The following is a 25477-nucleotide window of genomic DNA, read 5'->3' as shown; positions in this document are numbered from 1 at the left end:
CAGGACACTGAAGGAGACAAGAGTTGCGCAGAGTATTGTCCCTTACCTACCATTCATCGGTTTGCTTCGGACAAGAAATCTCCGTCCTTACGTGTTTCATTCATTCATCTACACCCTGCGTCACTTTAGACTTTCAACACACACCAATTGCAAGCTGACAGGCCGTGCTGTAACCTCAATGTTACACACCTGCCTGACGTACTACCTTGCATAGAAACCGTGTCGTTGTGACCTGATAATGGATGTTGATTCACTGGGGCTTATCAGCCAGTATGGCCTGAATAGAGCGTCCTGTTACACATACCCGGTCGATGTCGGGACTCCCGCAAACTGGGTCGTACAGTGATGTCGACATAAAGTACGGTATTCCTCTACCTGTACACAGACGTTGCTATGTGACCTTAAAACAAGGAAATCTAGCGGTCGGGGACGAATGCAGGCAGTAATGGACGTACGTGTTTTCAGTGGAGTGTGTGTTATACTGTTGGGAGTATTATTCCCCTGTTCAGGTGGGTATTGATCGTCATATCGTGTGTAGTAGGTCATACATGTAATGAACATAGCACTTTTAAGCAATTATCAAATGGCTTATTGCAGGACATGTTTATAGATAGTTAGAAATTATATAGAATGACATTGTATACTAAAATACGTTCAAATGAAATGGTAAAAGGATAAATCATATGATGTAAGGTGTGTATTCACAATATGCTTAGCGCTTAAACAAAATGGCAGACGAATGATTGCTTAATGTTTACACACTGAGTGACATACTGTATTCTGCGTGCGTTGCAGACAACACACCAAAGTGGCAGACAATCTGTTTGCAGTATTTCAGTATCGATACATACGATAATGGAAGATGAGGATATATACCCTTTCAAATAGTTAAATATATTATATGATTCTGCTTATATATTCTCCGCGAAGGATGTGTCGTTGCAAGGTGTAATTACTTCGTACATATTTCGTATAATTGTCGATAGTTTTCGATGTGACGTTGCAAGGTGTAGCTTCCTATATTTACATTCGTAGCAGGCATAACAAAAACATTTACAGCTTCATAATGTTGAGTTTGTTCTTTCTTATCAATATCAAGTCAGGAAATATGCTTGCGTATGTTTTAGCAACATTCCCGCAATATCAAAGCGTGTTACACCGTACCAGAAATGGGCAAATATTTTCAACAATTGTTAACCCTGATTTCTGTATTTTTCAGTTTCAAAGGTTGGATGTTTACTAAGAACACGTCTTTCAAATACACCAGGGCTGATTTCTCTACTTAACTTTGGAAAAGACGAAATAATTTCTTTGTAGTTTTAATTCCAAACTGTATATCTGATTTATTACAATTATGTTTTATATGATAAATATTCCAAAGATTTACCTCACCGGGCAAGATTATTTTCAAGATGGTATGTTAGCTTCAAGGAGAGTAGCTCAAACTTAAGATAAAAAAATCAATTACATTTGCTTCAGATTTCCCTTTAATGGAAACAGCATGTACCACATGGGATTCACAGATAAAAATATTGTTTGGCCATATATAAAGTAGACATGAAAATTGAGGCTACAGTATTGTGAATGCATCGTTTTTTTAATACAAATTATATATTCCACATATATGTATAATCTACATTGAACGTGTTATTTCACAGGTGCGTGTAACGTTACGCTGGTCGCTCAAAGGGAACCGCTGAATTTCACATCTCCAAACTATCCACGCAACTACAGGAAGTATGTACAATTGTTGTGATTTGTGCCGTTTCCATCACTAAAGTGCCAGTCCAAACATCATATGTGTACATTACTATTTGCACTCCTTACTTCACTCTTTGTTTCACTGACACCTTTTGAGTGAGTAAACAGGATGTGTGATGCCAGCTGAACGATTGAAGTGACATGGGGGATACTCATCTCTGATGTAATGAGTTGTGATCGTTGTAGAGATGTTTACATTTAAAAAAGTGCCATTTGTTATCAGATGAAATAATATACAGTCTATTGTGTTATATACAAATATCAGGAAAAAGTTTAATAGATAGTGTGACATATGATTTTGTTTGTTTGTTGTTTGACGCCGCACTCAGCAATATTCCAGCTATATGACGACGGTCTGTAAATAATCCGGTCTGGACCAGACAATCAAGTGATTGACATGACCAGCATCGATCCACACAGTAGGGATACGATGACGTGCATCAACCAAGTCAGCGAGCCTGATCCCCCGATCCCGTTAGTCGCCTTATGCGACAAGCATAGTCGCCTTTAAGGCAAGCATTGGTTGCTGAAGACCTGTTCTATCCCGGATCCTGGTCATCATTTAAGAGGCGACTAGCGGAATCAGGTGGTAAGGCGGTTGATGCATGTCATCGTATCCCAATTGCATAGATCGATGCTCAATCGATGATGTCAATCACTTGATTGTATGATCCAGACTCGATTATTTACAGACCGCCGTCATATAGCTGGAATAATGCTGAGTGCGGCGTTAAACATCAAACAAACAAACACATGGCCACGAAGTATGTTTACAAACAGAAACAAGGCCATGCTCCATGGGGATTTAGTGCCAGAGTAACATATAATCTAATGCAATTCGGAAACGGTTTCACTCGGGCTTTTATTTTTTTCCATCAGATGGCAATGCACAGTTAACAATAAAGGAAAATGAACAGTAACTTACTTTCAAGACTTTACATAAATATATTTTAAGAACTTATGTCTCTTTATTTCTGTCTCTTTATTCTTTACTTACGTTTTAGTGTATAAAACTAATACTGTTTGTTGTGTTTTTAGGGGTGGGTTCGAAGTAGTCATAACTTGTGCCTGGTCCTTTAAACGAGTCTCATTATAAAATATGTTTAAACTAAAGCAAATGACATAAGGCATGCCCTGGCTAGAGTCAGTGTGATAAAATGAATAAATACATTTGTCTAAAACGTATACTTTTGTCAACAGCAATGACTATTGTTATTGGACTATCTACCCACATACAAGGGGCTACACCGTTGTACTCGACATGGTTTACTCAAACATCGCAGGCTCGACCTTTTCATGCCAGGACAGTCTCATACTGAACATGAAAAACAACGGTACGTTATATGAATGAGTTTGACATACTGACCCATTTGTTGATCTCACTGCCTCAAAACTATTGTAATGGCTGTAATTTTACTGCGCAAGCCGTTCCATATACAGTATGTATTACGAATACTAGATAAGCATAGCTAAATACGATCAAATTCAAATACTATGTAAAAAATGAAGTTTGATAATTACATGTAGAAATTACTTTGACACAAGCGAAATGCATATTATTGTGCCAGCTAACGGAAGGACTGACAGCACCCGCAAGATATGTGGCAAAACGAGAAGTAATGTGGCAGCCCCTCGAGGTCAATACTTTTACGTTGTTTTCGAGACTGACAACAGCATTACTGAAAGCGGTTTTCTGATTAGATACTACGAAACCCGAGGTAAGTTAATAATCATACATGCAGCTTCGTTTTCATATTGTATAGTGTATGCGATTATGTTAATATCAAATATTCGCTCAATCATTTGTGAGTTAATTAAATGTAAACTATCCAACTAATTAATCCATATATATGTCATATTTATATAAAGAAACTGACAGTAATAAATAGTACAGAATCAATAATCTCCCCCGGCACCAGGTGTCTGAGAATGAAAGTCGAGAGCACACTGATCCAATGATCGGCGTGAAAATAATAAAGTGCCAACAGCCTCACTTGAGTGGAATGTGGCGCATTATAAATGGACGTATAATTCATTATGATTAATCTCCCAAACAGGATGTTAACGAATGTCTAGCGCATGTCATACATTTTGTGTCACGATACAATAATCTGAACATCCCGGCAGAAAAATCCGGCTGTGACAGGCGACTGGAAGCGACAACAGCTAGCAAAACGTTTACCAGTCCCGGATATCCCAATGCATACTTCCCGTAAGTCTGCTTCATGCCATGTGAAAAACGATTAACAAGTCGGTATGAGAGGGGGAAACGTCATATAAAACATACTTCAACATTTGTTTCAACATAGTGTTCGTGTGATCGAGTGCGTATCCCGTAACGTCGTCACAGTATTCCAGTTAGAGACGGTGTGACAGTTTGTTTCAGTAGCTGATTGTATGTAGCAGATTGTTTATTTGACATATCGAATGAAACAAGTCGAACATAAATAGTATATTTGCCAATTCATACATGCTAGTAACCATATAATCAAACTGTATTTCAATGTCAATATGTATCAGTTATTATTATGTCCACTGTAAATACGATGCGTACAATTTTTTTCCAAATTTTGAATTTAGTATGAATAACATGAATTTCACATACTCCCAAAAGAATGCAAAGGAGGTTTTGTTATGAAGAATTCATTGACTGGTATATTGTATGTGATCCAGCTCTGTAAACGTCTGAACAATGTGCATACCGAGATTTGATTGTGTCATTTGTTTCCTTTTGCGTCTTTCGCGTAAAATACACATCTTGGCAGTCACAAGGAACCTGACTGTTGATGATATAAGGTGTGGAAGTGGAAGAGAATGTTCCACTTTAATTTCGACTCAGAGAAAGAAGGTTCTATTTGCATTTAAACGCGGAAAAAGGTCTATCTGCATTTCTCCAAAGATAAAGAATTTTCTGTTTACTTTTCACCAAAGAAAAGACACAGAATGGTGTCTGTGCATTCTAGCGAAGAAATAGAATGTTCTATTGCATTACACAACAAATCAGGATGGTTTATTTGCATTCTAACGAAGCAAAAGAATGTTATATGCACATTTCAATGAAGAAAAAGCAACAATGATACATTTAGTGTTTAACGCAGAAAGAAAAATGGTCTGTTTTCAAATTTGCATTTCACCAAAGAAAAAGAATGTCCCATTAGCATTAGAACGTACACGACGGCCCCCTGACGGAACATCTAACGAACCGGGGGTAGTATTTTCTTGAAAAGATAATGAATATTTTTCTCTTCTTGTCAAATTATATGTTTATCCATGACGTGAGCCGACAAGTTGATCTTTTTATGAGCTAAATGAGTTTTAATGAGCCATGATATGCCATAAACATGGTTTTGACAAGAAAAGCCACATTTTCTATTTTTTTATTTTCTCGCAGGATTTACACAATCTTACTTTGAAAACCATAGTGTCATAGATATAGACTGAAAGTACTTGCAGATATGAATTCATTGTTTTTTCACTCGAGTGAAATATCGATAGTATATCAGGAGGTAAATACAGTATATCATCTTTTATTAAAACAAATAAAATTTAACCTCATAAGCCTGTTTGTGAAAATTAAAAATGTACTCATGGTTAAATGGAATGAAGAAAAAAATACATTTTCTAAAAGACATAAAAATACAAATACAAATTCAAACTCTGTGAAGAAATGTTTGAAGTTCTTGATACATGTAAAGCTAATAACGGTTATTTTTGCTTTGAGAGTCACAAAATTGTTTTCATGTTGCTAATTGGTAGAATTATATTAATACAGTGAAAACATATTCTAAATAATGAGTTTGCTTTCAGGAGACAGACATGTGATTGGACTATTACGACAGAACAACAAAATCAGATTGTTTTCTTGGAAACCATTGACGCATTATTCCAGAATCCCTCAGCAACAGGGATATGTTACGGCGATTACGTCAATGTATATAACGGACAAACCAGTGAGTTGTATCCATCACTAATAATCATTCTTTTTTTGCAATATTATTGGCGAAAAGCTTATACATATATGCCATATACATAATTCTCTTCATTAGAAATGATGAAATATTTCTGGATGAGTCATCTGGGTGTAAGGATATTTTTCTAACGAGATATAGCTGAAACTCTGTATTGATATGTGCACGTGTTAATCGTTGAGTATCTAACACCGCCAAATCAACTTCCGACACCGTTGTAATGTTCACTTCTAGGTTCGGACCTGCTCGGCACGTTCTGTGGGACAGATAAACCCGTTTTTCTCAGCAGTGCTACATCAATGCGCGTTCGCTTCCACTCGGATGGCGCGAACAACTACAAGGGATTTCAGATGAGATACACTGCAATTCCTGGTTTGTATGTCTTGATTTGTGCAAAGATCAATGTTATGCTAGTGATCATGATTGACTCGAACGTTCGATCTGGCCAGATTAATGATTGACAAATCAGTTATATTGATATCATATGAAATGTAAGTGAAAACATGGACTGCTTCTTCCAGCATTTTACTTTTATCACGAACCTATCACATTGTAACTGTAATACACGAACGTGCCTACCTTTTATCTGCTTCATTTCGCCCCGCAGATCCTGGTTAGAATTAGTTGTCAGCAAACCATGCTTGTCGCAAGAGGCTACTAACGGGATCGGGTGGGCAAGCTCGTTGACTTGGTTGATGCATGTTATCGAATCTCTATTGCGTGGATCCATGCTCATGATATCAATCACTGGAATGTCAGGCCCAGATTTGATTACTTACAGACCGTCGTCATACAGGTAGAATAATGCTGAGTACGGCGTTAAACATACAAACAAACAAACAAACAAACAAACAAACAAACAAACCACAGTGGAGTCGCTACGTTCTTTCATCGTTACAACTTGTGACAAATGTATGCTTGTCCAAGACGCCACGATATAGCTTGAATATTGCTGGCGTATATCAACGTTCACTCACTTTTGTCTCCACTCTCAGCAACAATGTGCAACGCTACACTGACGGCAGCGCCGTATCCGTTGAAGATTGTCTCCCCTGCCAAAAGGTAAAGCACATCATTTGCATTGTGAAATGGTTTCTAAAAACTGCATTGAATGCAGTCACTTACTTTTATAAAAGAGACACCAGATGTCTGTTTACTTGGTCTAACACGCCGCAGTTCGAAATACCGAGTTGCGTCCCTTAGGAATGCATTCGTGGAGATTATGATCATTAGTTCATAAAATCTATAATGGTCATTGAGGCCTTTTTTTCTCACATAAAGCTAACATGCCTTGATACAACCGAAATACTGTTAAAGGTGACACCCCTGCACTTGTTAAGGGCCACGATGTACAAAATGGCCTCATTGCTAAAACTATGGTTATCCAGTGTTAGAGAAATGTTATTATAAGTTACGACAGTATTAATGCTAGGATCGTTTTGTGAAACGAAGCCTTAATGCTTTCCGCAGCATGATGTGGAATTATAGGTTGTAACTTGTGCAGGTTAGTGTATTTGTGTAATTATTCTTTTCTGTAGAGAGAACTGTGTGTGGATTATTCAGTCATCTCCATCACAAAGACAAGTGAGCATGACGATTCTTGCGTCGGACGCGGATGAGTCAGCTCATGGGTCGTGTTCAGACGAGAACGGAGCATTGCTCGTGTACAACGGTATGTCCTATCCACATTCTGAATGGCTGGTACCAGTAAACAGTCACTTCAGACGCGAGACATTAAGGAGCGATCATTACGAATTTCAAAATCAATTCATTTTCACACAGACTTTGACTATAATTCACAACAATTCACATTCTTCCACAAAATGAACAAGAGAAAAATAAGTTCTGTTATGCCCAGTGGTGATGCAATCAACAATTTGATAAATTTATGCCCAGTTAGACATTGCACGAAAATGTTGCAAATGCAATTTGCTGCAACAAATGCTGCTCATTTTCAAGGGAGAAGCACCCTACGGACCGCTTTCCTGGGGAGATGGTGTGAATCTGATCCTGAACGGCAGTACAGCAGTACGGGCAATTCTCTCACAGTCATCGGGCACTCAGGAGGCCAGAAGGATGTGACGATATCGTACCAAGAAATACATTGTATGTATCACATGTGTATACATGGCCGTTCACCAAGGCCTGTCTGACGTCTTACGTCATTGTAATAATAGTATTACTTACTTTTGATTGGTTAACGACCAGACAACTTTAACTACCCTTGACACCTTTCAACACAATCTGATAACCTTCAGAAGAGCGAAATAATCATCTGAAAAGGTAAAACAGGGAAGGAACTAAAGTTAGTCTGGCCTAAAACACATACAAATGACCGTAAATATCCGGGTGTATAGTGGTCTTGAGCAACCCATGCTTGTTATAAGAGGTGACAAACGGGATCGGGTGATCGGGCATGCTGACATGGTTGATGCATGTTATAGTATTCCATTTACGCAGATCGATGTTCATGATGTCAATCTCTGGAATGTCGATTATATACCGACCGTTGTCGTATAGCTGGAATATTGCTGATTGGGGCAATAAACAAACAATAAAGACACAGAACAAACGTTAGAGCTGACTCGATTATTTCTTATACTGCGTCATTGGATGGGATATTGCATGAGTGTGACGTTAAACAACAAACAAACACACCTACATAAACTTATTGTCTATATGACCAGTCCACAGGTGTATTTTCTCAGAAGGCAGAATACCGATTGAAATATTATGGCAAAACATGGCGGCAAAAAAAGGTAACTGGTCCGTTAACATGAGGACAGGGACTGGCAACATGTTTGGAACAAATATTAAATCCGGGTTCTAGACTAGACTAGGCTAAACCCGAAATTATTTTACATCCCATACGTTTCAAATTATGAGACGCAATGATGAGAAACATTTTTGTTAATTTTCATGACCTTACCCTTTGACTTTAAACGTGGAAAATCAGATTAACGTTTACCATCGTGGAGATGTATTTGTTCTGTATATTGTAATAGATAAATATTTAGAACTACATTTTCAGATTATTTTCGGAACAAAGGCCTTAACCCACCCACCAACATTCATTGTCTGTGTATGGTCAGATTGTTGCCCAGCACCATACACCGCTTACTGTTTCTAACCAAGAGTTCAACATCTATTTCATGCACTGCAATGTTTAACCTTTCGTGGTGGGATACTTTTGTACAAAAAGTATATTTACAACTGCATAAATAATTATGGAATATTAACTCTCATCTTATCATCATCCATTCTGATGAAAGTATTTTTAGCCTACCACCATGTTTAGGTACGTAAATGACGGTTGGGAAAAGGCAGTTCCACTCTTGGAATAGTTTTTCGCATATTAAAAAAAAGTGAAAAGGGTTGAGAATTTGTCCTTCCACTTATACTAACACTGTCGTGATTCCACTTGGCTCGGAAGAAAATTAATCTTGATATATTTATTCATAAGCGGTATGCGGAAGTCCAACCCTCACGGCTTCCAGCGTCTATGACAACAACCTTACCTCACCTGGCTACCCTGCAAATTACCCCGAGTAAGTTGGAAAAAATCCGTTGGGATTCCATGTCAACATAGACCATCAAACATGCCTGTCCCAATACAAAAATAAATTTGACAGATTGTATCAATACACATGGTTATCCATATATGAATGTTTAAGGAATAAATTGCATCAAGTATCAACATAAAAAAAAAAAGAATTCTGACGTTTTTATGATTTATCTCCAATGTGTTGCTGTCTTTTTTGTTACAGCGGCTTGAACTGCGTTTGGGTGATTTATGGTCCACATGGAACACAAATCAAAGCTGAAGTTTTGGATGTTGCTTTTGAAGCATCACCTTTGTGCAAAAGGGATTACCTTGTGTTCAGGGAAGGTAAATATGCCTTTATCAATATAACACAGTGACGTCTCTTTAGTGTATAATTCCCATAAACTGAGCGAGTACCTTTCTATGTGGGACTACTTAATACATTAATCGTTTATCCGTACATTTGTTACGAGCGACGAGTACGAGTACCTAGTGCCGAAGAGTAATGCAAATGCAAATGCGAATAATGCAAGTCAATACAAATGCTCAGGAAAGAGAGTACTTTGTTTTTACTGAATATAATCATGACTCAATAGCTTTAAACAACATTGTAACAAATTCATTCTTCCTTTGATATTTGTTTATCGTGGGCACCGTTTGACCTGTGGTCAAATTCGTTGCTGTGTAGTGTTGCATCCCATAGTCGTGACAGGATCCGCTGATCGAGGATTCTAACGCCAGATACTCTCTAATTAAGATCCATGGCAACCCATACACTTTCTTCTCCCTTTGACTTGTCTCACAAAACACAATCCGACAGAAATAAATGAAACTGAAACATCCGCTTTAATGCCAACACACAAACATCTTTTTCCTTTACAGGTACTAGTTCTAATTCTGAGGTCATCAAGCAAATGTGTGTTCCTGTAACTGGAGATATATTCAGCTCCGGCAATCACATGTACATCACCTTTCACTCAGACATGAGTGTAACGCATAAAGGGTTTCGTTTGAAGTACTCAGCAGGTACTGTATTCACCGTCACTATATGTTTTCTTCAAAATGATAAAGACAAAAACTTTAGTCATGTACTTATACATATATATCACATGTGTATAATTCGTTGTGTCACGAGTAAGTTGATTTCGCCGGGTTACATTTATAAACCTGTCATTTATAACCTTCCATAATGTGTGTCTCACATCACATATTTGAAGTGCTCAAAAAGGGACAAATTATACATTCGAGTAATTTCGTATTGCGTTTGATTATTCTATGCATTCCCCACAGTATAATGTATGTCCTAAATGTGACACCGGCCAAGTCAACCTTGTTGTAATGAAGTCATATAAATTTATGTTACGTCATGAAGGATACAACAGTACACTTCCGTCATGTTGACGATCAGCAAACGGCCAAAAACTGAACAATAGTCTAAATATATAAGTTAATCAGCGAAAAGCAAAATATTATTTCAAGATTGACAAGCTTACCTACAATATGTCCCTGCCATCCGCGCCCATGTGAATGCCATACATGTTCTTACATTGACTTGACTGCTTGAAGACGCATTTGGTTGTTTTAAAAAGCTTAATAACTCTGAACAAAGTTTTTGTTTCCGACAGTGAAAGCTGGGTCTGTTTGTGGAAATATCCGCCTCATCGCCTCCACCTGGCGAAGGTATTTGACGTCACCGGGCTATCCAATACCTTACCAAAAGTAAGTTAAAGACTATTGATTAGGTACGTCTGCACCCTCCACAGGAAAACTAGTTACACCAATTGTATCACACCTACTACGACGAAAAGAACTTTTATTCCCTAAACGTGATGTATATATCACATTATTTCCACCGTGTTGGATCATCGTACAGTATATATGTTTACTACACAATCCGAAGCTACCCAAAACCAATCCAGTCCACAAACATCGGCAGTAATTAGTAAAGATCAAACTTAAGTAATTTGATCGAAATAAGTGACCTACCATGTATTCTTCTCATGGGTCCATTGTTGTCTAGTGATATTTCGCGATCACTGCATTAAAACACGCAATTTCTTTCCAAGGAGGAGCCGAATAATGACATTAATCTTTTCAAAAGAACAATTGAAATATAGGCATAAGATCTGATGACATTTTTTTTATTAATATTTTGTCTGGAACAAATTATTGTTTTTTTGTGAAAAAGTGCTTCTAAAAAATCGGTACCTCATAAGATAGTCATGCTTTCATCATTATTCCTCAACGCGTTGTACTGTGTGATGTAATCAGTTTCTACATCGGTGCTTGTATATATGCTTCTTTCGTTGCAGTGGGTTAGAATGCCAGTGGACAGTTGTTGGGCCGGTTGGAATGGGCATCAAAGTTCATATTTTGTTTCTTGATATGGAAACGTCTGAAACGTGCACGAGGGACTACCTCTTGTTTAGTGACGGTGGGTACACTTTCGTTGAGAAACATGTTTGGCCTTCAAGTCATGGTTTTTCAGCACCATACCCCTGCTGGTGGGTTTCACTAAAATGGTAAATGTCGAAGTTTTTCAAGCAACCTTGTACATAATATAACACGGTTCGTACTTTCATACTTTCCACAGGAAGACCTGTATGGCACTGGCTGCCTTGTGTGGCGTGTTGGATCGAGTTCGTACAATTTATATGACTTCTATCTCGAATTACATAATCCGAAGCTACTCCAAACCAGTCCAGTGCAATCCAATATGATCCAATCCAATACAATCCATTTATATAAGTAAAGATTAAGGTCGTATGGTCGAAATAATATTCTGCCACATCGTGAGATACATGTTTGGTCTTCCAGTTGTTTCACTTCCTAAAGGCACAGAGTGGCGCCACCAAGACGTGCCAGAAACCTATGACCATGGGTTCGGGTGGCAGATTCACCCTCATTAGGATTGTTGGTTTGTCAGCACCATTTCCCTGCTTGTGGGTTTCACCAAACCGGTGAAGGTCGAAGCTCTTCGAGCATCAATCGCAATTTATGCCGATGCCCCGAGAAACCCATTCCACTTAATTACTTTGATAATTTCCTCATACATTTCAGGAGTTGCAAATGCCACATTGGCTAAAATGTGCCGGTTTAGGTCTACAGATATCGTTAGTACAAGCAACTATATGGTCATCGATTTCCACAGCGACAGTTCAGTCACAGTACGAGGATTCAGTTTGCAGTACTTTACAGGTAAGGTGAACATACAATTGGTGACAATTGGAAATATTATCAAATGAAAGCAACAAGGCAAACGAGACATCCATTCCTATGTCGAGACGAGAATTCACTAATCTGACATGCACATGCGTGTATTTCTGTGTTCTGGTCCAGTCTTTTCATGGTTTTATACTGCTAACCCACTGGGACACCATGCCACAGTGTAACACCGATACCCTCCCCAGACACACTATGTGATTCCGCGTCGGCCTGTCCTTGTTTTATCCCCTTGTGTAATATCAGTGCCGAGCGTCAGGCAGGGTAACTACAAGAACAAATATTTGACGTCTTCTGTAATGACACGGCCAGGCGATCGAACCACCGACCTTACATATAAAGGCAGAGACCCGAGTCACTACACCTTGGAGGCCGTTAATTCACATCGAAACACGGGATGTTTTTAGCCATAGAATACCACAATTTTACCTCACCCAATCCCACCCCACGCCGAATAATGAATGGTCGATCCCTAATTATTACTTTTGTTTGAAGTAAATGCAGACGCAATTCCTAATCGCAATTGTGGAAAGAGAAACTTAAGTGCCGACACGTACCTGGAGAGGTATTTGACTTCCCCTGGATACCCGTCGCCCTATGCAAAGTAAGTGTGTACACAAATGCATCACCTTAAATACATTGATGCCATAAATCGTATATCTTAAAGTGGAAAGACAATATTGGATTTCGACTCCTTTTATTTTTACAATGCAACATGTCGGTACAGTACCTTAACCAAAACATTCGTCGTAAAGCCATTTCGAAGACAGTCTGTTTAATACTATGTATAGGCACTGGTGGACAAGTACTCTTCAGAGTTGCATCCTTTAGTTGTGCCGGAATCTCGGATTTGCCCTGATAACGATTCCTGCTTTGTCAGCACTATACCCTTGCTCGTGGGTGTCGGCAAAAAGATCCTCCTCATTTCCGGTGTACCAACTTGACATAACACGATATATGTAATTGAGAAACTGTTCATAGCGATATAAAACGCTACTCACACACTTAACTTTTTGTTTTCAACATCACAAGGAGGACTAGCATTGGTATTAGGTTTTGTTTCACTGTTAACGTATGTTTAACGTTAATGCTGCAATTGTATTGTTTCAGTAACTTAAACTGTGAATGGACAATATCGGCGCCCTTTGGAAAGAGAATAAGAGTTGCAATTGTGACCATTCAAATGATAACGACGCCAGGGTGTGTGCATGACTATCTTCTCCTCAGTGACGGTAAGTACAATAAATACTTACCCATTCTACATGTACTTATTTTACGGCATTCTGTCGAATACTAATATGAACAGGAGTAGTTTTTTTTATCGAAATAGTTAAGGCCAGAGGCTCAAAGTACATGTTTTCATGATGAACAATGAAAAGACTTATCAATCTTAATAAACATAAAATTATACTTTATCATTTATACATTCCAGTATCTGACACGTGAAGATCCGGTGTAGAATAGGTCTTCAGCTACCCATACTTGCCCTAAAAGGCGACTACGCTTGTCGTAAGAGGCGACTAACGGGATCGGGTGGTTTGGCGCGCTGACTTGATTTGAAGCATGTCATCGTATCCCAATTGAGTGGATCGATGCTCATGGCGTCAATCACTGGATTGTCTGGTCCAGATTCGATTACTTACAGACCGACGCCATATAGCTGGAATATTGCTGAGTACGACGTTAAACAATAAACAAAACAAACAAACATTCCAGTATCTTTATTTCTATTAAGAAATTATTATCAAATTTCTATTTGAAAGTTCAAGTACTAAGTGATTAGTATAACTTGCACGCAAGAAATGAATACATTGCTAAGTTTAGAACAATTTCTGGACAGTCAGTTTCCATTAAATTTACAAAGGAATTTAATGATTTAAAAAAAATTAGATAGCACGAATATACTTAACGCTTAAATCATGAAATGCTGGACAGATCATTGAAAAGTGAAACTAGTATAAGCAAAACCGCAGCAAAACTTAATATATGAACAACGTGTTAGTGTAATTTCAGATAATTAAGATTATGCCGATCTTTCCACTGTGTTTAATGATCAAGTTTATATGAAATTAGCCCTTTCCCCAAAGGCCGATGACATTTCTGCAATTGTGTTTAATTTGTTTCAGAAAAAAGTGGTATATAATGTGTGAACGTGTTAACGTGAATGTATTCATTTTAGGAGCATCGTCTAATGCTGTTCAGTTGAATAAACTCTGTGCTGCGACCTTTAAGTACATCTTCAGCTCTGGTACCAGCATGACCATCACCTTCCACACTGACACATCGGGTGTATCGTCGGGATTTAGTGTGAAGTATAAAGCTGGAGTATATTCAACAACACCAAGAGGTACAGACGCTACTTGTCGTTTGTGTGAAATGTATATAGTGGTTTATGAAATACGTAATACCAACCATTCATTAAGATAAATTACTATTCAAATGAGGGACGGTGGGGAATTCTAGTGGTTAAAATATTCCCTCTTCATTCGATTTCCCATGTGGGTACAATTAGTGAAGCCCATTTCTGCTGTCCCGTGATATTTCGGGAATGTTACTAAAAGCGTCATAAAACCATACTCTCTCACTCGCTATCATCCATTTGAACTTGTTGTACAGAGGGTATGAAATTTGATTCTGACTTTAACACTCTAAAGGGGACTCCTTATTTCATTTTTTTTAAATGCATACACTTCTCTGTGTATATAAATGTAAGTTTTTTCTTGCAGGTTAGTGGTCTTAGTTATATTAGCCCGATGCTGATTACCCTTCCTAAACGACCTGCTAATATTGTTGAAGTTTTTGCATGTACGATTCATACTAAACAAGTGAGTGAGTATGGTTTTACGCTGCCTTTAGCAATATTCCAGCAATATCAAGGCAGGGTACACCAGAAATGGGCTTCACACATTGTACCCATGTCGGGAATCGAACCCGGGTCTTCAGTGTGACTCATACTAAACAAGGCACTGCAGGAAATGAATTGAAAACCGTACTATCATGAATGAGCGAGTGGGTTTGAAGCCGCAGTCACCAATAGTCCAGCTATGTCTGGAAGGCAACCTGTCAATAATTTCGACCAGATGGTTGATACGTCGGGATACGCTATCAACTGCACCATCAGCGGCAGTGGATATGCGTGGTCATGTACACAATAGTAACTTTGCGAGACTAGAAGAGCGTATTCTTCATCATATCAAAGATTAATACTGTTTTTTTCTAAATTATAGGCTGCGGACATCACATTGACATAACGCATTTAGATTTTGGACAAATTGAATCCCCAAATTACCCCCTGAATTACCCAAGGTAAGCATTTATGAACCAACATCATATTCCGATACATTGGCAATCATAATCCTACGTTCAGTCATGCCACTTAGTCATGCCACTTAGGAAACTTCAAGCAGCAGAGCACAAAATTAACATTATTACTTCAAAGAGTAGAGCAGTATATAATCATAATCACTTCAAACAGCAGAACATAATATAAACATACTCACTTCAAACAGTAGAACACACTATAAACATAATCACTTCAAACAGTTGACTATAATGTGAACATGATTACTTCAAGCAGCAGAACACAATATTAACATTATCACTTCAAACAGCAGAGCATAATATAAACATACTCACATCAAACAGTAGAGAATGCTATAAACATGATTATTTCAAACAGCAGCACAGTATATAAACACACTCACGTCAAACAGTTGAGCAAAATTTATTATAAACATAATCACTTCAAACAGCAGAGCAGTATATAAACATAATCACTTCAAACAGCAGAGCAGTATATAAACATAATCACTTCAAACAGCAGAAGAGCATACTCATACAACTGCAGAGCATAATGTTACTATAAACATAATCACGTCGTTTGTGATGCTACTTTTACCTTATATGCATGTATTGGACAATGATGATTGGTTAATTCATTCTCTTGTTATCCCTTCGCACTCCGCCGGGAATGTCTGTACCTTTTAGTTTTATAACATTTCATTTCATCGTGTGCACACACTGATAGCTGTTGAATAGTGCTAACAGAGACTTGTATCTTACCTCCCTCACTATCAATTTCTGATTGAGTTATTCATAAAATAAACCTGAAAATGTGTGAATTGTCTTTCATGAACAGAGTTCAGAGATCGCGTATATGTTTCTATTTCAGGAATGTAGACTGCACATGGACAGTCTCCACTGATAATAAGGGATATGTGATCAGAAGTAGTGTGGTGTCTTTCAACACTGAAGAGGATCCCTCCTGTATATACGACTATGTACAAATTTATGACGGTAATAATATACATCCAACTCTGTGTTATTCTTGGCATCGCTGCCAGTGAATCTCATATTCTCATTTGATAGCGTTCACTGATATAATTATACTGAGCGGCGAAAGATCTTGTAAAGTTATTTTGACAAGCACAAATATCTGGACTCTATTTGACGTTTTTGTATATTTAATGCTTACACACACACACACACACACACCCAAGAATGCAAGAACAGAATTGTCAATTCACACGTCAGTAGCGTGTGTGTCCCCCCCCCCCCCCCCCTCGCTTGAATGCATGCAATGCATCTCCTTCGCATTGAACGGATCAAACGCCTAACATAGTGTTATGGGATGGCATCCCATATCTCCACCAGCTTGTCTCTCAGTTCCTGTGCTGTAGTCAATTGGAGAAAGATTTGGAGAGCGAGCACTCCATGGGATCACATTCACGTTGTTCTTGTGGAAGTGCTTGTTGAACAATCCGGGCTACACGGGTTCGGGCGTTGTCAAGCTGAAAAATCATGCAAGGCTGGATGACCTCGTCACGGCAACGCTGCACGTTCCAATTGCCATAGATCACTTACAAACGAGTTCTCTGTCTCTCCCACACTGCCTTCTCCGACCCGGACTTCCTCCACAACCCAGTTCTGAGTGAAACGTTCACAGCGACGGCAGAATGAGGCGTCTGGCTGGTCCCCTCGTAACAATCCCGTAACGTCTAAGACGACGATGTGCAGTCTGTGCCAAGGGATGGTCTTCGCAGTGATTGTTGCAAGCTCGAACCGATTTCGCAGATTGGTGGTTCGAATCCAACGATCTTGACGGGACGCTCGTAACGGGATCCCGGCAGCTCCATGGTCGATCTCTGACGGTGTTTGTTTACTGCCACCGCTGCCATAACGTCCAAGTAGTGTTCCTGTGCATCGTCAACAACGACTGCATTAGTGTCGTCAACTCAGGGCATGGCCTCAACTGTGATGGAGAAATGTCTGGTTCAGCGACGAATCAAAATTTCTCCTCCGTCGAGGGGATGGAAGAACACGGGTCTACAGACGTCGGGGAGTGCTCTCATCATGGCAGGACAGGTTTGGTCCATATACAGGGCAGTCTTACGGCTCAACAATACATCAACGGAATTCTCCTACCACACGTCCTCTGAATTGCAGCCAACGGCAACTGTGTATTCCAGCAGGACAACGCTCGACCGCATACAGCACGGATCACAAGAGTCTGTCTACACAACAGCAACGTTGGCCCTCCAGATCCCCGGATATGAACCCGTTAGAGCACCTGTGGGATGAATTGGATAGACGGCTATGCTGTCGTCAACCGCAACCCCAGACTTTGCAGCAGTTGCCTTTGGGGTTGCAGGCCGAGTGGGCTACCATTCCTCGGGATATGATTCGCATACTCGTCTCTTTCATGGGCAGGAGATGTCAGGCCGCTATCGATTCCAACGGGGGGGGGGGGGGGGGGGGGGGGGGGGCATACGCGTTATTGATGGTAGCTGACCTTCACCTTGGACTTTTCCAACGTACCGAAAAATGAGATGACTACAATCACAAAGTGTTCTCTCCACAACATTTTGGCTCAATGCCGTGTAGGGTTCCTCGTTAAAATGCATTTCCCTACCTCACACAACTATGGCTTTGCGTTTCATTTTTTGAAGGGTATAGAAATACTGTAAATCGTGAATTTATTTATATTATATTTAAAGAAAATGTCCTCTGTCAGGTTTACAGGAGAATCCTCACCTTAGTCCAACCTTACATCAATCCAATCACACACACCAAATAGCACCACTTAATTAGCGCTAAGTAGTTTTGACTTTCCTCTATATGTATGTTCGTTGTGACACGTGGATTGTTACAGCAATACTGTAAACAGGGAATTTTTTGCGACCGTTTTATTATTGCGAGTTTTGCGAACGAGACTCAATCGCAAAAATTAAAAACGCAAAAATAAGTATAAATAATAGATACATATTTTATTCATTGCAACACGTCATCAAATGTTGAAATCATCAACCAGAACCACAAGTTACTCAATAAGTTAAAAACACAAATGAATGCAGAATGGTCACACAATACATCACAAATGACAGTGTAAACAGACCAATTAGTGTCACTGTTGCCTCACAGTAATCCTGCCTTCTTCCAACCTCGCTTAATTGCGTCAGTGTCCTTTGCAAGTTTGTCCACACAGGAAACAAGCCATCTTGCGTGAATCGGTTTCATGACACTGGTCAACTTTCCGGCCAACTCAGATAAACTAGCTTCGGAGAGAAGCTGTCTATTGTTTGGTAATCGAGGTGTCATCTCAAAACGGCAACTCGCAAAAATATCTCGTCGCAGTATTGTCTTTGGTGTGGTATTCGCAATATTTTAACGGCGCAGAAATAAAGCTGTTTACAGTAGTGGCATCGACATCTATTACCGATTGTTGAAGGTCACTTCGACAGTAATGGTCATAAGCTCAGCACACGTTAATGTCTGTATGATTTCAGTCTTGGTGAGCGTTGACCCAACTGCACGAATACACGTTCTGTGTCTTGCCTCGGAAAAAGTACTTGTTGGTCCCATTTTCAGACTATCACTTACTGATAAATAGTACTTTGAACCGAAAACATGTACAGATATTATAATTATGCTATAGCGTCATAACGTTTGGCCTCACGAAATCTTTCCTGTTATCCTCCTGAACCAGGTCCTGATTCAACTGCTGTTTCACTCGGCCGATGGTGTGGTTTGAAGGGGCCGGCAATTGAGAGTTCCGGGGCGATGGTGTGTGTTGTGTTCCGTACGGATCATTCAGGCTCCCGTTCTGGATTTGTTTTGTCCTTCTCTGCCAGCAAACCATCGTATGCGGGTAAGTGTGTAGATCTTGTTTACATTAGAGACTAGAGTTGTACCTAAACATACCTAAAGCATTTTCCTCTTCATCTGCAAATGAATACGTTTATGACTAAAACAACTGTCTGCATCTACATTTCGTCGCTATTCAGATATATAAAACAAAACTGTTAAAAGTAAGTTGTTCATAATTTATTCATAGTCTTCTACAATATTCTTCGGCAATGTAACACAATATTAGTATCAATATTGTTATTGTTAAACACAAAGTGCGAAACAACACTTTTATACACACTACAATAATAATAACAGTAAAAATACAGTATCTTAAGCCACATGGTGGATGGCTCGATCCTTTTATCACCGTCTTCGCTATGTTTGTGGTTTTGACACAGATTTCCATCCATGGTACTACCCGGAATATGTAGAGGGCATCATGGAAAATGATAACTACAAAATTCTTTGGAAAAGGCCCATTTACAGCCTCAGACGTATCCAGGCCAACAAACCCGATCTTGTACTTTTTGATAAATCCAATGAAATCGTTAATATTATTGAATTTTCTGTCCCCTTTGACACTAATGTGATTGACAAGATTGAGGAAAAACTTGGCAAATATGCAGACCTCGCTTTCGAAATGTCACGCTTGCATCCCAAGTACCAAGTTGTCCGACTCCCCATTGTTCTCGATGCCTTAGGTTTGGTACCTCCCAATCTGTTGACTGAAATTGGGAGACTACCCGGGTTTACTACCAGGATTACAGCCCTTCTGACAATCTGTGTAATGCAGAAGGCTGCATTGTTGGGGAGTCTTCACATTCTCCGAAAAGTTCTGGGTCGGTTTGACAAGGCAGCGCTTCCTTGGAGAAGTCTGCATTTTGTATTTTAATCTGTACAAAATGATACTTCTTCAACTACTACTACTAGTGATATTTATTTTTCAGATTCTTACAGCCCCAATGTTGGGGGCATAGTTGGAGGAACATTAGGAGCGATTGTCTTCGCACTTATGCTTGTGTGTTGTTGTTTGTGGTGCAACAGAAAGAAATCCTCTACCAACACCCAGCCCCAAAGGAACATGATGGTAACCATGGTAAATCACAGCTCACAAGATACCATCCCCAACAGCGTTTACTCCATCTCCCTTCCAAATCAACCTCCATCTGTAGCTGAACTAATTGTGCCCACAGCACCACCAGCATATGATGACGTCGTCAAGAATGACCCCCCTCCGTACTGTGAGGTAGTGGCACAGTTAGGCTTCCAGCCTGTTGTAACGTCATACCCTAGCGATGCATTTGTAAATCGAGGGGTAGATAACCCAGCATTCTCTAGCACGGAGGTTTTGTGTGACGGTTCTGTGTAAGAAGTGTGTAGTTTAATGACAAGAGACACAGACATGGACAAACCTTGAAACGACGTATTTCTCAATACTGAAACTGTTGATACAAATACAAAATAATGTATAAAATTACTTTATTCATGCATACGGGTAGTGCTTCAAGGTGAACGATGTGTTCTGCAGACACGTTATTTTAGAATCTAGTCGGCAGAACTAGAAAACAAGCACATTTGCAATACTGCCATGTGGTAACTTCATGGACCATGGGGGATCGGCTGGTAATCTCATGTGCCACAGTTTAAAGTCCATAGTTGCATCTCTTTGGACTTGATATTTTCTCTGTGTCATGCGAAAACTCACTCGTTGTTCTACAGAGTAGCGTACCATGGACGTGCATCAGCTGCTGATGGTTATTGTTTCTGTTACATGCGAAACGTCGGGCTCTTCCGTAGACGTTTAAGTGATCATATATGTAACTGGAACGCTGTTAACTGACTCAAGGTGGGAAAGAATCCTCTGGGTGTATGCATTACATTACCCCACCTCTGTAGTTGGAACCATTAATGTAGACTTACAAGTGGACCTGGACACTGAGATAAGACCGAGAAGAAATTGTCCGAGAAGCAAATGTCAAAACCTAGAACCAACAAGATGCATCGTCCAGACCTGTAAAGTACAATCCTAAATATGTATAGCATGAAACGGTGTTTATTTGAAGTCCTCTGTCAAACCATTTTTCGTAGCTTCGAAGTGGTCCTCCTTTCCTGAAAACGACTATACATACTTATACCTGACGTGTTCTAATGCAACATGAAAAAGAATCTGTGATACCACTGACTGTGCGTACACATGACATTAGCTTGGAATACAATACAATACAATACAAAGTGGTTTATGTTGGTCTCACCAGATGTACATTACGAAGATAAAAGTCAACGGAGCATGATACATTAAAACACATGTACAAACGCCACGCAAACGGCTTATGAGAGACAGTAAAATCAAGAATAATACATACACATAAGGTCTAAAATATATGAGTAACACATAACTTAGGGTTATATACACCATAGAGAAGGAAAATGTAAAAGAAATAAAATATATACAATACATAAATGCATTAAAAAAATGAGATAAAAATAAAATATATAGATTATGAATGATAAAATGGTTTTCTGCGGGTGAACATTTTAAAGCACATTGTACCAAATGAAAGGGCTAGAGTATTGTGAACCAATATGTTCTAGTTAGTGGTAGAGCAATCACTGAATAAGGTCGGGAGTTCACTACGGCGGATATAATTATAAACTGAATATTGAAGTAGGAAATGGTTTTCATCTTCAACAGCATCTGAACAAAAATTACAAAAAACGTTGGTTTGATGGGCTTATTTAGCTGATGCGGTTGTCCGTCTGCACACGCATCACACTGCTCGTCACGCACACGAACGACATCCTCAACATCATACTTCCTGGTTGTCGGTATGGTTCTCGTGTTCAGTAATATTTGAAAATAGCCCGTCTACTGTGTCGCTGTAATAGAATTGTTCACATTTTCACGTTTGAGTAATTTTAATTTCTTTCTTTCCAGAGCAGAATATCCGAGTTATTCTTTATTACCTCAACCTTGTCTCGTACTGACTTCTGATAGAATTCGTTCTTCCTGTTACATGATTCACTGAACTATTCTCTCTGAATATATTTAAAGCTGCATACTTGTTTGGTTTTAGTGATGCACATTCATTGTTCCACCAAGGCGGCAGGTCTGTTGTCACGTGACCCGTGTTGTCTGACGCACTCCCAACCTTGCGTAGAAACCATGTCACTGTGACTGATAATAGGTATTCAACAGGCGCGAAAAAGCTGGTGCGGCGTGAGTAGTGCGTCCTGTCATATAAACAACCCCTCATACGGAAACATCTTGACTGCTGGACCTATTTTGCCTCGTAGAGTACACGCGTCCACAAGACAGGACAATACCAAGTTCACCAAGAAAGCAACTATACGTTGACAATTGAACACACTTTTCTTTGATTATTTTATTTATAATAATATATCAATAATACCAGGACATCAGCTCATATTATTAACTAAGGCTACAAATCAATAATTTCAGACTCTCAAGAACGACATATTGTTTTTAAATACATGATTATATTTCATGTCATTACCTCACAGTGTAAAGACACTTTCAAGTAGCAGAATGTAATTGTTGCGTCGTTCATGTGCTGTAGAGGCGACAGATTTCCAGCTCCTTGCAGAGTCGCTCTTTATTAACTACCAACTGGTAACTCGCAACCATTTCCGGAGATCTCTCTGGTATATCGACAAAAGGAACAAATTCCTTAAAAATCTTGATATTATAGAAGAACCAGACACATTTCGTCATGGTTGGTAAAGTCGTGAGTAAAGTATTTTTCAGGAGTGGAAATTTACTCGGATATTCCCCTCTACGTTTGTTTGTTTGTTGGTTTGTTGTTTAACGCCGCGCTCAGCGAACCTGACCACCCGATCCCGTTGGTTGCCCCTTTCGACAAGCATAGTCGCCTTTCACGGCAAGCATGGGTTGCTGAAGACCTGTTCTACCCTGGATCCCCTCTACGTAACAACCCCAGAACCAATGTCAAGGCACTCAAGGGTTGCTGAAGAACTATTCTAACCCTGATATTTACGGTTCGCAGTTAATGAGCCGTATGCCATCATTGTGTCATGCATGTATCACCCAACTTCGTGGACACACCTGATATCTACACCCCCGAAATTAATTTTAAATACATTATCGTCATTACACCTTCACTTTCATTTCTTCAGAGTGAGTGAGTATGGGTTTCGCCGCTTTTAGCAACTTCCAGCAATATCACGGCGGGGGACACCGGAAATGGGCTTCACACATTGTACCCATGTCGGGAGTCGAACCCGGATCTTTAGCGTGACGAGCTTTAACCACTAGGCTTACGCGACCGCTCTCATTTCATCAGGTCCTGCATTTCTTATCGGTAGTATATTTTAACAACTCGTCCATTATTTGCTGCCACCGACAATTTCTGCACATGCTTTGATATTAATACTTACATATAACGTTGGTCAGTATCACAGTAACAACAAACTATATAGTTCCAAACTTGCCATGTAATATAACACGGTACAGAATATATATGGTAGGTGGAGGATCACCAACAATTGCATAAATGAGGGAAATAAATATGAGTAGGGTCCATACTAACATACGGATAATACTGTAACACCATGTTGGACAGAGAACACATGATGGGGAAACCCAGTGAACAGGATTAAGTACTATACATAGGTAGGATTCCAACTGGAACGTATTTTATACCGTTTTTATCCGTTAGTTTTATCAAATGGCCAAGTGGGAAAGCTACGTATGATGTGATACATGCTTCTATCGGAGAAACTGTTTTGGTACCAGCATTTCATGATCAGCACAAGCTCTGAGACACTAAATGCATGTACTTGTGAATGCCAGACACCTAATCGTATTGTCGTGGTTGACCCAAGCCTTCTTTATTAAAAAGCATTTTCCACGCAAGATGAAAAGAGTTGTGTGTCCTTCCCAGGTTTCAATGGGAACAACAGCGCACGAGGCTTTGTACTGATGTTGAAAAAGGTCATGTCGGGCCAGGGTGTCGTATGTCATGTCAGCCTCGAGCGAGATATTCGTCTCCTCAGCGTGTCCACCTGACTGAGTATTACCTTACACGGCTGTCATCGGAACACTGCGTTGTTATGGAATAGTGTCAGTTTCGAGGGAGAACTGTCGGCGACGATAGGAGGCCGCTATGAACATACCTTGTTTCGTTGGAGTATGCGTGCTGTTGTTTGGGCCGCTGGTCTCAGGTGGGTGTAACATATATCATCGTTATAACATATGCACATTGGATATTTGTAAAATGATAACCTTTCAAACACATTTAAACAGGTCGTAATTTATTCATTCATTCATGTCGATTGCATAACTGCAGTGTCTATATTTATCAGCACGTACGATCAATAAAGGTAACCTATTTAGTTAAATGATGATGAGACACACTGGACATATATTGAATTTGAATGTGTCTGGAAGTATATTACAGGTGGCACATTGCTCCTGTGTTAGGCAAAGGATGTGTAATCTGTGCATGGGACACACGGTCCGTCAACTGTGTAAACAAGATGGCGGAAACGCTATAGCCCCTTTGTTTCCACTTTGAGCATGTCTTGCTTGGCTACATATATATATATGTGTCAAGGGGCCCATGTCAAGATGACCTATATGGAACGTTTACATATATGATGCAGTAAACTTGTGGCGTTTTTGGACATGATTTCAAGTGCGTAAGCTAAAGAATTATTACTAATCGGTGGTATTTGCATGCAGTGATTCACTTAAACAACAACAACAAATGAGTGCAAACATAAATACAGAGGAGAGTTAACTGAGTCTTTTTGAACTATTAACAACATGTATAAAATATGCAAGCATCATGGAAGACATGATATAATAGAGACG

The 25477-nt window shown here is 39.5% G+C and overlaps 1 protein-coding gene and 1 pseudogene across 1 annotated transcript; both read left to right on the top strand.

The window, feature by feature from the left end:
* Positions 1 to 86: 86 nt before the first annotated feature.
* Positions 87 to 22659, top strand: LOC139450652 (cubilin-like). Its single transcript, XM_071232448.1, has 23 exons — positions 87 to 509; positions 1659 to 1737; positions 2962 to 3095; positions 3330 to 3479; positions 3889 to 3973; positions 5569 to 5711; positions 5964 to 6101; positions 6725 to 6791; positions 7268 to 7401; positions 7689 to 7835; positions 9193 to 9277; positions 9497 to 9618; positions 10156 to 10299; positions 10899 to 10992; positions 11586 to 11707; positions 12334 to 12471; positions 12991 to 13099; positions 13606 to 13727; positions 14675 to 14842; positions 15723 to 15801; positions 16667 to 16791; positions 19481 to 19642; positions 20571 to 22659. Exons 1-23 carry the CDS (start codon positions 434 to 436, stop codon positions 20990 to 20992), a joined length of 3045 nt encoding a protein of 1014 aa, XP_071088549.1. The 5' UTR covers positions 87 to 433; the 3' UTR covers positions 20993 to 22659.
* Positions 22660 to 24560: 1901 nt separating this feature from the next.
* Positions 24561 to 25477, top strand: part of LOC139450653 (cubilin-like) — a 32657-nt pseudogene continuing 31740 nt past the window's right edge.

Source organism: Haliotis cracherodii, unplaced genomic scaffold, assembly GCF_022045235.1.
Source record: "Haliotis cracherodii isolate W230 unplaced genomic scaffold, xgHalCrac1.p SCAF_8, whole genome shotgun sequence".
Classification (NCBI taxonomy): Eukaryota; Metazoa; Mollusca; class Gastropoda; order Lepetellida; family Haliotidae; genus Haliotis; species Haliotis cracherodii.
The sequence above is the reverse complement of the archived record's forward strand: the minus strand, read 5'-3'. Positions and strand labels throughout refer to the sequence as shown.

Bases quoted from the DNA above. Each gene is read 5' to 3' on its own strand.
- LOC139450652 (XM_071232448.1), top strand. From the start codon at position 434: ATGCAGGCAGTAATGGACGTACGTGTTTTCAGTGGAGTGTGTGTTATA. The intron at 6,792-7,267 runs GTAAAGCACATC...TCTTTTCTGTAG, and splicing joins ATTGTCTCCCCTGCCAAAAG to AGAGAACTGTGTGTGGATTA. The intron at 10,300-10,898 runs GTACTGTATTCA...TGTTTCCGACAG, and splicing joins TCGTTTGAAGTACTCAGCAG to TGAAAGCTGGGTCTGTTTGT.